The 16245-nt window shown below is 48.0% G+C and overlaps 1 protein-coding gene across 1 annotated transcript; it reads right to left on the bottom strand.

Annotated features, from left to right (window-relative positions):
• Window positions 1-321: 321 nt before the first annotated feature.
• LOC120383083 (olfactory receptor 6N1-like) lies at window positions 322-5582 on the bottom strand. The gene is made up of 3 exons (XM_039500715.1): window positions 4658-5582; window positions 1062-1072; window positions 322-462 (listed from the first exon to the last, which is right to left on the bottom strand). The coding sequence occupies exons 1-3, from the start codon at window positions 5580-5582 to the stop codon at window positions 322-324; spliced, it is 1077 nt and encodes a 358-aa protein (XP_039356649.1).
• Window positions 5583-16245: the final 10663 nt, after the last annotated feature.

Below are 16245 nucleotides of genomic sequence, written 5' to 3' on the forward strand. Positions count from 1 at the left end.
TTCGTCAGAGGATGGAGATGGATGACAGGAGAGAGATCACTTGATCATTGCCTGTTAGGTTCACTCCCTCTGGGGCACCTGGCATTGGCCACTGTCGGTAGACAGATACTGGGCTAGATGGACCTTTGGTCTGACCCGGTTCGGCCGTTCTTATGTTCTTATGTGTAGGCGAGAGAGAGAGCTTGGGGCTCAGGTACAAAAGAGGAGCAGGAGAGAATAACTTCATTTTACCCACTCCTAGACTCAATGATTACCAGCATTGACCAGCAATTTGAAGAGGAGACTTGTAAAATTGTGACTGCAATGGGAAAACTGCCGAGCTTAGAGGATATGAGAATCATTGCCAACAAATGGAAAGTGTCCTTGGATGAGTTGGAAGCTGAAGTCGGGTTGCTTCAGGGTCATGACGGCTCTGTTCCTAAAGGTAGCACTACGAACACCACCAGAGAGTGTCTTGATTAGCTAAAGCAGAACGCGGAAACCTATGGCACACGTGCCAAAGACGGCACGAGAACCGATTTTTAATGGCACGCTGCTGCCTGCCGGAGTCCTGGCAGGCAGCCGCGTGCCATTAAAAGTCCAGCCCGGCCCGGCCCGGCCCACTCTTCTCTGCCCTCCACTCCCCCCACTCCCTCCCACGGGGGCAAGGGGAAGGGGGCAGAAGCTTGGTTCTGCCGGCTCCCCTGCCTCTTCCTGCAGTGTGCTGGGTTTCTGCCCCATCTTCTGCTCTCTGTGCATCCCTCCCAGCTGGCCGATCAGCTGATGGCCATTGCGAGGGAGGGGGTCGGGGAGGAGCTCCCGGCTGAGGCAGAGAAGAAGCAGAGGAGGGCCTTGGGGAAGCAGGGGGTGGAATAGGGGCATATCCCCTCCAGACCCCTGCCATGAGCACCCCACGACCCCAGCCCACACCCCCAGCCCTCTGCCCTGACCCCCACTCACACACACCCAGCCCTCTGCCCTGAGCCCTGCAGCCCCGCAACCCCCCTCGGCCCCTGCTCTGAGCCCTGTACCCCCCCCACACACACCCAGTCCTCTGCTTGACTCCTTCAGCCCCCCACAACCCCAGTCCTGACTCTGGCACCCCCACACATACCCAGACCCCCACCCCATGCACCCCCCACATCCTGACTCTTGCACCCCCCACATCTCCACCCCCACCCTGAGCACCAAACGGAAGCTCCTGCACTCCCTCCCCACATTCCCACCTGCACCCCTCACACCAAATTGGAGCTGCCCAGGTACGCGCTCCACCTCCTGCCCCAACCTCCTGCCCCAACCCTGAGCTCCCTCCCTCATTCTAGCTCCTGGCCAGACCCTACACCCCAACCGCCAGCCCGCTCCATCACCCCCAGCCCTGTGCTCAGTGTGCACCCACCCTCAGCTCAGCCTGCTGCTGGCCTAGGTGAACAGAATCCCAGACCAGCAGCGGGCTGAGCAGGCCGGCGGCGTAAGATCAATATTTTAATTTAATTTTAAATGAAGCTTCTTAAACATTTTGAAAACCTTGTTTATTTTACAATACAACAATCACTTACTTAGATATATATAGGCTTATAGAGACACTTTCTAAAAAATATTAAAATGTATTACCGGCACATGGAACCTTAAATTAAAGTCAATAAATGAAGACTCGTCACACTGCTTCTGAAAGGTCGCCGAACCTTGAGCTAAAGGAATCGGATCGGTCTTCCATGTTCCAGGCCTTTTACAAATCTATTCAGTTCTTTGCAGTCTTACCTGTTACAAGCTGTTCATCTGAAAGAGACTTTTTGAAACTAGCACATGTAAAAAACAAACTAAGAAGTACAGTGTCCCAACAGCACCTCAACTCACTCATGATTTTGGACATTGAACAAGAATTGGCTTTGTCAGTTAATTACAATGATGTGATTGAAGAATTTAAGTCCATAACACCTGGTGAGCGACGCCTCCTTCTCTAGGAAACCTTAACCTGTTTTGGTCAATTTGGGTTAGCTCATTAACTGGTTAAAGATACAGTGAATTTTCATGATCTTTATCTTTGTATACACCTGGTTATCACTACAGCAAAAATTTCGTATTTTGTGTCTCGTTTTTTAAGTTTGTGTTTTTTAACTAAAGTTTAGTTGTTAATTTTAAAAGAAAATAAGTTTAGTTAAGCTTTAGTTTCTTTAGTTTGTTTGATGAATAAAAATAATGTCCTTTATGATTGAATATCACTAAATGTTCTCCTTTTAAAAAATAATTTAAAAAAATTCCCTGGGTGCACATCCTAATGAAATGTGCTTCACATGCCCTATGGTCAGGAGGCTATACAGAGAGAGAGAGAGTGAGAGAGAGAGATCTCACCACTCTCTGAAGCTTGACTCTCAGGGTTCCCAGGTGATGTTGGTCGTGGGTGGTCCGGAGTGCTGGAGACAGGAAGAGAGACCACAGCACAATGAATCAGAAAGATGAAGTTCCAATGGAACTGATGCAGAGTTTGGATCCAGGCATCAGAACATTTACTTGGGTGGTGGTAAAGGGTTTTTGTAGGGAAATAACAATGAACACTAGATTTGTTTATGGGTAAACTGATGATTCAAGGGACTATAACAAAGTCGTTTGGTCCAGGCTACACAATAAGAACTGATCATTCCTGGCTATGGGCGGTGTTCCTTCGCGGGAGCTCCTAATGCAATTAGGTCGTTTCAGTATTTTGAATATCAATAGAGGATTTATTACTAGAATTGGTCTGATAATTACTGAGCTAGGTGTGTGCAGGCATGGGTTAATTTCCATCTGGAGCACAGATTTCCCATCATGCAATGCTTCTCTGCTTTTCTGATCCCAGAGTTCGGTGCAGTTCTTGCCTTGGAAGCTCTGTTCTCCATTCTCTATGCTAATAGAGATGCCTCCCTCTCCCATCTTTGAAGCAAATGAGGCTGGGGAGTTTCCTTAATCATATCACTCTTGTCTGGAGGGGCTTAGATGTGTCTCCCACTGTCTTTCTTCCGATCAGTTTTGGTTCAAGGAGGGGCTGGGGGAGGAGGCCTTCATGAGTCAGACTGCAGCGCTCCTTGACACTGTAGGATGGGGGCGGGGGGCAGACTGGCAGAGGAGACGTGCCAGACATGGGTGGAGGGAGACCCTGGACCTCCAAGCCCCCAACAGTGGGGGGTGGGGGCAGAGCCAGCTCAACAGCTGCACAATACCTCCACATTGTCACAATAATTATAGTAAAAGTCAGGGACAGGTCACGGGCTTCCATGAATTTTTCTTTATTGCCTGTGACCTGTCCCTGACTTTTACTATAAATATCTGTGACAAAATAAATGGTCTGAATAATGGGAGCGATTGTACACTCAGCAAATTTGCAGATGAAACTAAGCTAGGAGGAGAGGTAGATATGCTAGAGGGTAGGGATAGGGTTCAGAGTGACCAAGACAAATTGGAGGATTGGGCCAAAATAAATCTGATGAGGTCCAACAAGGAAAAGTGCAAAGTCCTGCACTTAGGATGAAAGGATCCCATGCACCGCTACAGGCTGGGGACCAACTGGCTAAGTGGCAGTTCTGCAGAAAAGGACCTGGGGATTACAGTGGACGAGAAGCTGGAAATGAGTCAGCAGTGTGCCCTTGTTGCCAAGAAGACTGATGGCATATTCGGCTGCATTAGTAGTAGCATTGCCAGCAGATCGAGAAAAATGATTATTCCCTTCTATTTGGCACTGGTGAGGCCACACCTGGAGTATTGCATCCAGTTTTGGGCCCCTCACTACAGAAAGGATGTGGACAAATTGAAGAGCATTAGTTCAGCAGAGGGCAATGAAAATAATCAGGGTGCTGGGGCACATGACTTCTGAGGAGAGGCTGCAGGAACTGGGGGGTTCCAAAGAGACTGGAGCTTGGCTGTTCTCAGTGGTGGCAGATGACAGAACATGAAGCAGTGGTTGAATATTAGGAAACACTATTTCACTAGCAGGGTGGTGAAGCACTGGAATGAGTTACCTAGGGAGGTGGTGGAATCTCCACCCTTAGATGTCTTTAAGATCTGGATTGACAAAGCCCTGGCTGGGATGATTTAGTTGGTGTTGGTCCTGATTTGAGCAGGGGGTTGGACTAGATGACCTTCTTTTGTCTCTTCTAACCCTAAACTTCTATGATTCTTTGAAACCTTAGCCCTAATCAGAAATATTGCTATGGAAACTTAAGAAAGGCTGAATTTGAATACAAGACTTTATTATCTTACATAGAGAAACAATGAACAAGGGATATACCCAGGGATTTATTTTCATTGTTAGTGGATTTTCTGCCTTACACAATGTCAGCTCTGTGTGGTTTCAGAAGCTGTACACACTCCTCACAGAGGGTGAACACTTAGCCAACACCCTGGAGAAAAATACCCTCATACTGTGTGTATCAGTGCTGAACATGAGAGAGTGACAGAGCTGTCAACATCCTCTCTTTCCTGGATCACACAGCAGGGAATCATAAAGACTGTCTCGGTAACTCCATGCAGATCATCTCCTTTTCTTTTTCCTTTTCTTTTTCACATTAGTGCTGAGATTTTTAATGGGAGATTTCAAGTTAATTTTAATGGGGGCTGATTGCTTAAATCACCCAGGCAGCTTTGAAAACCTCCGGCTAAGTTATTCTCTTGGAGTCTCTGCACGTTTCAGTGAAAGCCACATATATACTGATTGCTTTGCACAAGGCTTTCTTGACCTCTCTGTTTCTCAGGCTGTAGATGAGGGGGTTTACCAGGGGAGTCAGGACCGTGTAGCAAAGAGAGACCACTTTGTTCAGGTCTCGCAGTATATCATGTTTCGGCAGCAGGTATACAATCATTATGGATCCATAGAAAATTGTCACCACAATCAGGTGAGAGGAGCAGGTGGAAAACGCCTTTTGCCTCCCACTGGTGGAAGGGATTCTCAGGATGGTGGCGATAATGCACACATAGGATATCAGGGTTAGTAGGAATGGCGGCAGTGTGAATACAGAGACTAATATGAAATCCAGCAATATGACCAGGTGGGTGTCACTGCAGGATAGTTCCATCAGTGGGATGACATCACAATAGAAATGGTCAATTTCATTTGGGCCACAGAATATTAACTGTGATAGGAATAAGAAAAAGATGGTAACAGCCAAAAAACCATTTAACCATGACCCAGCAGCCAATTGGAGGCAAAACCTACTATTCATAAGAGTTGAATAGTGCAGGGGTTTACATATCGCTAAATACCGATCATAAGACATCGCTGCTAGGAGATAGCATTCTATACATCCCAGAGAACCAAAGAAATACAGTTGTGTGAAGCAGCCATTGACTGAGATGGTTTTGTCCCCAGTCAGGAGACTGGCCAGCAACCTGGGCAGGATGGTTGAGGTGTAGCAGGTTTCCAAGCAGGACAAGTTGCCCAGGAAGAAGTACATGGGGGTGTGAAGGTGCTGGTCAGCCACAACGAGCACCACGATGAGAGTGTTCCCAGCCACGGTTGCCATGTAGATCACTTGGAACATCAGGAAGAGAAGAATTTGCAGGTCAGGGAGATCCCCGAATCCCAGAAGGATGAATTCTGTGACGGCCGTTTGGTTTCCCCAGTCTCTGAATGCCATGGTTTGAGTCCAGGAACAATAAAACACCCTGTGCAATTGCATTGAAAGAACACAGAGTTAAAAGTTAATCAAATCTCATGAATTAATTCCATAAATATTCAGAAACTCACTCCCTCTTCTGGTTATGTGCTGAAATTTTAAAATTAAATGTAGATTTCAGAGCAAAGTGCCAGGAGTCTCAGTCTGAGGACAGAACACTGCTCTGATGGGGAAGAGGGGGTGTATGTGGATACCAATGATTACTATAACAGCCCGGTTCTCTGGCAGTCAAGTACTGATAGACAGAGAAATGATCTGTCATATCATATCCCATCTGGTGACGTACCAGAGCGTAACACTGATGCTTAAATGCTGTATTTCACTTCGGACAATGCTCAGAATCGTGCCATGTCTTACGAGTCAAAATAAATAAATACATCAACTGAAATCTTGGACTGAGATTTCCATTGTGGTCTAGTGTCTGTAGGCACTGATCATCTGTTAGAATTAATGGAAATAAATCATAAAATATAAGGGTTTGAAGGGACCTCTGGAGGTCATCAAGTCCAACCACCTGCTCAATCCTCAACTTTTTCTTTTTTGCCCCAGAACCTGAAATGGCCCACTCAAGGACTAAGCTCATAATATTGGACTCAGCAGGCCAATGCTCAGACCACTGAGCTATCCCTCCCGCTATAGATTGAACAATATATCCTGGTATATTCAGCCTTTCAGTACATGTAGAAAAGGAACAATTTTTACCCCTTCACAAGAGATCAGTTTGTTATATAATGAAGTAGTGTAAATTCTCCCTTAGTTCCTGTGATGGTGATGCAGTGAGGGAATGACAATCAATTTTCTTTTTCCCAACATTAGTTATGTAGCAGTAATAAAATACAGCTCTCTAGAGGGTGGGTCTTAGGAAGAGGCAGAACCAGGCTGATGTGCAAACCTCCTCACTCCATAATAAATGTGGGATGATAATAGAGGAGCAAGAAAGGCACTGAGGTGGTGGGGGGAAGATGCTGTCCCTGAACTCAGAGTCTAGAAACAATCTGGCATGTGTGATCCACACTAGTAAGACTCTATCACCACTCACCACCCCATTGAAAAGTCATGGAAGATGGGAGACATTCCAGAATACTGGAAAATGGCAAATATAGTGCCCATCTATAAAAAGGGAAATAAGGACAACCTGGGGAATTACAGACCAATCAGCTTAACTTCTGTACCCTGAAAGATAATGGAGTAAATAATTGAGCAATAGATTTGGAAACACCTAGAAATAATGAGATGATAAGTAACAGTCAGTATGGATTTGTCAAGAACAAATTGAGTCAAACCAACCTGATAGCTTTCTTTCACAGAGTAACAAGCCTTGTTTTGATACTGTCTCACATGACCTTCTCATAAACAAACTAGGGAAATACAACCTAGATGGAGCTACTATGAAGTGGGTGCAAAACTGATTGGAAAACTTTTCCCAGAGAGTAGTTATCAGTGGTTCACAGTCATGCTGGATGGGCATAACAAGTGGGCTCCCACAGGGATCGGTTCTGGGTCTGGTTCTGTTCAATATCTTCATCAATTATTTATATAATGGCACAGAGAGTACGCTTATAAAGTTTACGGATGATACCAATCTGGGAGGGGTTGCGAGTGCTTTGGAGGATAGGATTAAAATTCAGAATGATCTGGACAAACTGAAGAAATGGTCTAAAGTAAATGAGATGAAATTCAATAAGGACAAATGCAAAGTACTCCACTTAGGAAGGAACAATCAGTTGTACACACAGGGCCGCCCAGAGGGGGGGGCAAAGGGGGCAATTTGCCCCGGGCCCCGGGCTCCGCAGGGGCCCCCAAGAGAACAGCGGAGGCTCCCGCCTCCTCCCCTCTCCTGGAGCCTCAGCGCATCAAGTGCCCTGTCTCCGCTGGGGCCCCTGAGCCCTGCCCCGCCCAGCGCTGCGTGGTGAGGGGATGGGGCTGGGAGCTCTGGGGTGAGCTCAGCTGCCTCCACTCGGCGTGGAGCTCGCAGCCCCGCCCCCTTACCACGCGGCTCTAAGCGGGACGGAGCTCAGGCCCCGCCGGGGACACGCTGCGGCTGTTCTGGTGAGGCGCTGAGACTCTGGGTGAGGAGGAAGCCGGGGGTAAGAGGCTGGGGCTGGGGCTGGGGCTGGGGCTGGGGCTGGGGCCAGGGCGGGGGCGGGGGGAAGCGGGACCCGCCGCCGACGCGCAGCCCGCACTTCAGCGGCGGGTCACGCTTCGGCGGTAATTCGGCGGCGGGGGGCTCCCGCCGCGGGTCTTCGGGACACTTCGGAAGGGAAGGGCCCCCCCGCTGCCGAAGACCCCAGGCCCACGGAATCCTCTGGGCGGCCCTGTGTACATATACAAAATGAGAAATGACGGCCTAGGAAGGAGTACTGCAGACATGGATCTGGGAGTCAGAGCGGATCACAAGCTAAATATGAGTCAGTGTAACACTCTTGAAAAAAAAAAAGCAAACCTCATTCTGGGATGTATTAGGAAGAGTGTTGTAAGCAAGACATGAGAAGTAATTCTTCTACTCTACTCTGCGCTGATTAGGCCTCTACTGGAGTATTGTATCCAGTTCTGGGCACCACACTTCAGGAAGGATGTGCACAAATTGGAGAAATTTTAGAGAAGAGCAACAAAAATAATTAAAAGTTTAGAAAACATGACCTATGAAGGAAGTTTGAAAAGATTGGGTTTGTTTAGTCTGGGGAAGAGAAGACTGAAAGGGCATATAACAGTTTTCAAGTATTTTAAAGGTTACTACAAGGAGGAGGAAGAAAAATTGTTCTCCTTAACCTCTGAGGATAGGACAAGAAGCAATGTTCTTAAATTTTAGCAATGGCGGTTAAGGTTCGACATCAGGAAAAACTTCCTAAGAGTCAGAGTGGTTAAGCACTAGAATAAATTGCCAAGGGAGGTTGTGGAATCTCCATCATTGGAGATTTTTAAGAGCAGATTGGACAAACACCTCTCAGGGATTGTCTAGATTAGTGGTTCTTAACCTGTATTGCAGCCAGCACCCCTTTGGTTCTCAAAATATATTCTCGCACCTCTTATGAAAAATCACTGAAGTAGGTGAGTTCTCTAAACCTAGACGTATCATAACTATAGAATGAAAGAGAATTATATATTTATTCTAATTTTGCAGTAAAATTAAGAATACGTGAAAAATTACACACTTTTTTAAAGTTTATAAGCTCAGTGACTCTTCTGCTGTTGCTTTTGTTCAATGATGCGTGAGAAACAAGGAACTTTTTTTGCAATAGCCACACATGTCATCTCTTGCATTTACGCAGCTTCTGATCTTTCGATATATAAGAGTGATGAAAGTCGCAAATGGCACAAGGATCTCCAGCACTGTCTTCGCCAGTTGTGGAAACAGTGCTAGTTGAGCACACAAGATATTCTCAAGCTGAATTGTCTCAATAATTTTACCACAATTAGCTTAAAAACTTGAACATATTTTTGTTTGTATATTACAATATTCGTTAATAAATGTATAATGTTAATAAATACCAAAGGTTTGATTAAACAAAGTAGTTGTACTTACGTGCCTGTGCTTAATTTGTGTTTTCGATGATTTGCCTTCTAAAAAGATCTGGCATCCTCAGAAAGGACATCGCACTCCCCCAGGGGGTGCGTGCACCCCAGGTTAAGAACCACTGGGCTAGATAATACTTAGTCCTGCCTTGAGTGCAGGGGACTGGACTAGATGACCTCTCGAGGTCCCTTCCAGTTCTCTGATTCTATGATTGGTGCTCACACAAAGCCAGATCCTCAGCTGGTGTAAATCAAGGTAGCTTCACTTGTGTAAGTGGGGCAGATCCTCAACTGAGGACCTGTCACAAGACATGGATCTCACACTGCATGTCTGTGAAATGGTGCTATGAACGCTGACTGGCACTGCAGTGGGAAGGAGAGGATAAAACTGTTCTTCACCTGAAGAAGAGCTCTGTGTAGCTCAAAAGCGTCTCTCGTTCACCACCAAAAGTTGGTCCAATAAAAGATATTGCCTCACCCACCTTGTCCCTCTAATATTCACAAATCAAAGTCATGCCCCTGTTTAGAAGGTGGTATAGAGATGCAGTCAGGAAGACCGTGCTCACCTGTAACTACAAGCCAATCCAAGCTTGAAGTGATGAGCTCTTGTTTCTCAGGGTTCGGCAGCCAGGACTCAGGATTCTCAGCTGAGGTTCTTGATGCTCCTCCTTCTGCAGAAACTGGGAGAAGGTAGAATGGTGAACTTCTGATTTCCCTGACCCTTGCTCCAAGAACAAGGGGAACTTACAAGAGAATTGAAAGGTGGGTGTAGTGGGGCGGCTGCCCCATTCCTGCCCTGAAGGGGTTAAAAGCAGTCCTGGAGAGGGCTGCGTCTGGGTAAAAGGGATTCAGAACAGCTGGGGAAGCTGAGTGAGTCGCTGACCACAGCTGTGGCCAGCTCAATCAGGGCCCAGCTGGCCCTTATAAGAGGGATGTGGGCCAGAAGCAAAACACCCACTCTCTCTAGCTTCTTGAGAGAGAAGGACCTGGCTGCCTGTGAGCTGAGACAGGCACCTGTGGTGGAGCAGAGCTGGGGAAGGGCAGAGGGAGCTGGGGAACTCCAGCCAAGTAAAACCCAGGCTGCAGGTCTTGCTAAAAGGGCCAAATAGATACAGGGGCTGCAGAGAGGCAGCCCAGAGATAGGCAAAGGCAGCAGGTCCTAACCCCCTTGCCGATGATGAGTGATTTACAGACTGCAGTCTGCCCCGGGGAGTGGGGGATACACGATGACTGGCAGTAGCCACTGAGGCAAGGTGGGGATAGAGGGTGGGGGTTCCTTTGGGAGGGGAAACCCAGAGAGTGGGGGCACTGCTAGGGGGCAGCACCCCCAGATAAAGGGGCACCATGTTCTGAGAGGGATACAGGGGCTAGCGGCAGGCGAGACACCAGCCTGCAGAGGGCGCTCTGGGCTGGAAGAGCTAATTCCCAAGACAACCAGCATGAGGCACCTTGATGGTGAGTCATTGCCTCCCCCCCACCACACACACACAGTGGGCAACTTAAAATCTATAAAGTCAAATACTTGTTCAGCCCAATTGTAATTAAACTGTGTAACTCACAGGGATGCTGGCAGATCAAGTGCTAGGTCATGCCAAGGTCCCCCCTGTTTCAGCAAGACACTAACAGATACAAAGGTGGAATCAGTCTGGCTCACTTGTGGGTTAATATTAATAAAATGGTACTAGAATTATAAAAAAGGGTTTAATGTTTGGACTCTGTTGAATGCTGGTCAGTTGCTGCCAGGGCCGGCTCCAGACCCCAGGGCGCCAAGCGCGTTCCTGGGGCGGCATTTTTCCGGCAGGACGGCAGGCGGCTCCGGTGGACTTTCTGCAGTCATGCCTGCGGGAGGTCCACCAGAGCCGCGGACCAGCGGACCTCCCGCAGGCATGACTGTGGAGGGTCCGCTAGTCCCGCGGCTCCGGTGGACCCCTCGCAGGCATGCCTGCGGAAGCTTCACCGGAGCAGTGGGACCGGCGACCGGCTGCGTGCCCCCCACAGCATGCCGCCGTGCTTGGGGCAGCCGGATACTTAGAGCCGCCCCTGGTTGCTGCCTGCATTAATCTCCCTGTAACGTCTGTTCCATATTGTAATTTAATATTTGAGCAATTGTAGTGAGCTTACGTCAGTATGAATCACCACACAGAAGAGGGATGTTAATGAGTGTGAAGAGTTGCTCGTCCACAGACATGAAGCCTCTCATGAAAAAGGAAACCCATCAGTACCAGATAGGATGACCAGATAGCAAGTGTGAAAAATCAGGACAGGAGATGTGGGTGCGGGGGTTAATAGACACCTGTATAAGACAAAGCCCCAAATATCGGGACTGTCCCTATAAAATGGGACATCTGGTCACCCTAATACCGGGTGGGCAATGGGTGGATATTGCAACTATAATCTCCCTACAACTGGATTGAGAAACAATCAACAAAAGGACTAGAGACTTATTCTTCTGCTCTCCTCCCTGTGAAGATGAGTCATGGAAGTGGATTGAGTTTGCAGCTCAGAGCAGATGGCAGGAGGGGGAGAAAAACCCCAAGCAAAAGGAACTCGGGATCTCAATGCTGATTGGACGTTTGGGGCAGAGTGTTTCTAGACATTAGCAAGAGATCCTCAGCTGCTTAGCCTGGGTTAGTCCTAAAGGTAAATACAGCTTGCTGCTGAGAGAAGCCTGTATTACCTTTTGAAACCTGAGACTGTGACTCATTCATGGGTCTGTTTGCTTGCTTTAACCTTGTAAATAACTCTCATTTCCTTTTCCTATTTAAGAAATCTTCCTATACAGTAGTTCACTATAGGATTGGCTCCAAGTGTCCTCTTTGGTGTGAGACCAAAAGTGCAATTGACGTGGGGGATGTCAGGAGTAACCTGAATATTGCTGTGATCCTTGGCGTAATGGGCCGTGTAACACAGATATGCTCACCTGGGTGGCAGGACAGAGCGGCGCAGCCAAGGGGAATTTCTGGGGGTACACTCTCAAAGCTGTTAAAGTACCTGAGGAGTTTGCACTCGGTGCAGTTGGTAGGTGAAATCTAAGTTTAGACCTGACAACCAGTGAGGGCTTTGTGCCCTGGTTTGGCACTCACACTCTTGCATCCTCACTGAGAGCATCACACTCACTGCCACAGGAAGTCACAGATATGAAGGACTTAACTAGATTCCAGAAGAGATTGGTTGTTCCTGATATCCATATAAATATCCAGACTTATCATAATAATGGCAACAATAGAGATTGGCTTAACCCCCAAACCATGAGGTTTAATATCCATTCCAAAACTAACTATTATAGACCAACACGACACATGTGAGGGGAGATTATCCCAGAACTGCTATTGCAGTGTTCTTACATTTGCCTCTGAAACATCTAGTACTGTTTGCTCTCTGAGAAAAATACAGGCCAGGTTGGCCCTTGGGTCTGATCTAATCTGGGAATTCGTATATTACTACATTCTCCTAGAGCAATACAGAGAAACCCCAAATTCCAGTTAGTTCAATAATGTGCTCTTTTGATATTTCAGCTTCTGACAGGCTGTTCCCTGAAAAAAAAACAGCTGAACTGGCACAGATTACTTCATAATGCTTTTTGGTGAAGATCGATACAAAAATCATTTGAGAGGAGATGTCAAACTGTCTATAGGATTGCAACATTAATTTTAATAGGAGATTAGGACACCCAATTCCTAGGTGGCTTCAAAATCTCAACCACAGCACCTAAGCAATGCCTATATCTTGTTTATTCCCTGGGTTCAGCTGACTCATGGATTCTCTTGCAACCTGCCTGACTCAGATACAGTGAAACATTTTATTTACTTTTAACTAAAATCATTTATTTTTCAAATTCCCTCTCATCCTCCTAATTTCATTCTTACACTTTACCCACTTAACAACCCATTTTAATGTTCCTTTTTATCAGTTTCACTTAGTTTTGATTTCCATTATTCTAATCCAGGCTTCACCTCTCTCTGCAACCAAAGTTGGTCCAGTAAAAGATATCACCTCACCCACCTTGTGTCTCTAATATACTGGGACCAACACGGTTACAACAACACTGCAAACAATATTCACAGAGCACATTTATGCCCCTGTTTGGAAGGTGATGTAGAAATGCAATCAGGAAGAGGGTGCTCACCTGTAACCACAGGACAGCTCAAGTTTTGAGTGATGACCTCTTATTTCTCAGGGTTTGGTGGCCAGGACTCAGTTTCTTCCACTGAAGTAACTGGGTCTCATCATTCAGTAGAAACTGCTCAGCAAAGACACCTGCATTTACCTGAATGGACAAGCAGCTGTTGTGATCTGTCTTAGAACACTGATGAGCTGGTGCATGTGATCTACCTTTGGAAAATGGGCTTCCCCCTCGATTTAATCAGTGTAAATGCTCTCTCATATTTGTATTCTTCATGCTTTTCAATATGGTCCCACTTCAACCTTTCTCCCACTTGGTTCATTTTGTGCCTCCAAAGCTTTGTAGCTAACAATGCCCAGCGTGACTTGCAATTATACAACTACCATTGTACATCATTTTTTGTGTAATGATCCCTTGAGGAAAATATTTTAGATCATGGTGTAGACATGCGGACTCACCCCTGTGGCGCCTCCTGCTGGTCTCTCAGGGAATTAGCTCTTTTACCAGCCAGGGGCACCCTCTGCAGGCCGGTGATTCACCTGCTCTCTGGTCCCCTTGTCCATACCTGGATCCCGGTGCCCCTTTAACTGGGGTGCTGCCCTTTGGCAGTACCCCCACAGTTCTGGGTCTCCCCCTCCCAGGGGAACCCCCAACCCACTATCCCCACCTCGCCTCAGTATCAGGCTACTGCCAGTAATCGTCTAGTGCCCACGCCCTGGGGCAGACTGCCGTATCAGCCTACTCATCACTGGCAAGGTTAAGTTTGGACCCGCTGGCTTTGACTACCCTTGGGCTGTCCCCTGCAACACCCAGTACCTGTTGGCCTTGTGCTAGGCCGCAGCCTGTGGCTTTCCAGGCTGGAGTTCCCCAGCCCTGCTCCACTCAGGTACCCTGTCTCTAGCTCCCTGCAGCCAGGCCCATCTCCCTCTGCAGATGGAGACTGACCCTTCTGGCTTCCCTGGCCTTTTTAGGGTATGTCTATACTACAAGAGTAGTTCGATTCAACTTAAGTCGAATTTGTGGAATCGACCTTACGAAGTCGAATTTGTGTATCCACACTAAGGACACTAATTCGACTTTGTGAGTCCATACTAATGGGGCAAGCGTCGACTTTGGAAGCGGTGCACTGTGGGCAGGTATCCCACAGTTCCCGCAGTCCCCGCTGCCCATTGGAATGCTGGGTAGAGCCCCCAATGCCTGCTGGGGGAAAAAATGTGTCGAGGGTGGTTTTGGGTAACTGTCATCATTCAACCGTCACTCTCGCCCTCCCTCTCTGAAAGTGCCGGCGGGCAATCTGTTCGTGCACTTTTCTGGTCAGTGACAGCGCGGACGCCACAGCACTGCGAGCATGGAGCCCGCTGCGATCATCGCTGCACTTATGGCTGTTGTCAACTCCTCACACCTTATCGTCCACCTCTTCCACAGTCAGCTGCTGAGAAATCGGGCGAGGAGGCTCCGGCAGCACGGTGAGGACATGAAGTCTCAGAGTGGCACAGACCTCTCAGAAAGCACGGGATCCCGGCCGCGAAGATCATGGTGGCAATGGGTCATGTTCATGCTGTGGAATGGCGATTCTGGGCCCGGGAAACAAGCACGGACTGGTGGGACCACATAGTGCTGCAGGTCTGGGATGAATCACAGTGGCTGCGAAACTTCAGGATGTGTAAGGGCACTTTCCTTGAACTGTGTGACTTGCTGGCCCCTGCCCTAAAGCGCCAGGACACCCGGATGCGAGCAGCCCTGAGTGTGCAGAAGCGAGTGGCCATAGCCCTCTGGAAACTTGCAACGCCAGACAGCTACCGGTAGTAGCGAACCACTTTGGCATGGGCAAATCTACTGTGGGGGTTGCTGTGATGCAAGTAGCCCACACAATCGTTGAGCTACTGCTCTCAAAGGTAGTGACCCTGGGAAACGTCCAGGTCATCATAGATGACTTCGCCACAATGGGATTCCCAAACTGCGGTGGGGCTATAGATGGAACCCACATCCCTATCCTGGGACCGGACCACCAGGCCAGCCAGTATATTAACAGAAAGGGCTACTTTTCAATGGTGCTGCAAGCACTGGTGGACCATAGGGGACGTTTTACCAACATCAACGTCGGATGGCCGGGCAAGGTTCATGACACGCGTGTTTTTAGGAACTCTGGTCTGTTTAGACGCCTGCAGGAAGGTAGTTTCTTCCCGGACCACAAAATAACTGTTGGGGATGTGCAGATGCCTATAGTGATCCTCGGGGACCCAGCCTACCCACTAATGCCCTGCCTCATGACGCCCTATACAGGCGCCTTGGACAGTGACAAGGAATTCTTCAACTACCGGCTGAGCAAGTGCAGAATGGTGGTGGAGTGTGCTTTCGGACGTCTCAAGGGGAGATGGCGAAGCTTACTGACTCGCTCTGATCTCAGCGAAAGCAATATCCCCATTGTTATTGCAGCTTGCTGTGTGCTCCACAATCTCTGTGAGAGCAAGGGGGAGACCTTTATGGCGGGATGGGAGGTTGAGGCAAATCGCCTGGCTGCTGATTACGCTCAGCCAGACACCCGTGCGATTAGAAGAGCCCAGCGGGAAGCGCTGTGCATCCGGGAGGCTTTGAAAGCTAGGTTCCTCAGCGAGCAGCGTGACCTGTGACTGTTCAGTTTCTTTACAGAGAAGCTGAACCTGCCCCTGTTTCTTTACCCAGTTACTGTTGACTATCCTCTGCAGTTACATACCTCGTTCACCCCGTTTCCCCGCTTCCAACACATGTGTAAAAATAAAATTCATGTTCCATTGTTACTTAACAAAGGTTTCTTTATTAATGACTTTGCGTTAAAGGGTTGAAACTGGGATGCAGACTGTGCTGGGAAGGGTGTGTAGTGATGTAAAGACCGCTTCTAAACTCGAGGAATGACAGGCTCCTGCTCCTAGAGCGGTCCGCAGTGCCGGACTGGTTGTTTCAACGGAGCCTGCCATCCCTCCTTTTTGGGACTCTGTGTGCGGGGGCTAT

This window comes from Mauremys reevesii, linkage group 15 (genome assembly GCF_016161935.1).
Source record: "Mauremys reevesii isolate NIE-2019 linkage group 15, ASM1616193v1, whole genome shotgun sequence".
Taxonomy (NCBI): Eukaryota; Metazoa; Chordata; order Testudines; family Geoemydidae; genus Mauremys; species Mauremys reevesii.

Excerpts from the sequence above, each read along its gene's own strand:
- LOC120383083 (XM_039500715.1), bottom strand. The coding sequence starts at position 5,582 with ATGGCATTCAGAGACTGGGGAAACCAAACGGCCGTCACAGAATTCATC.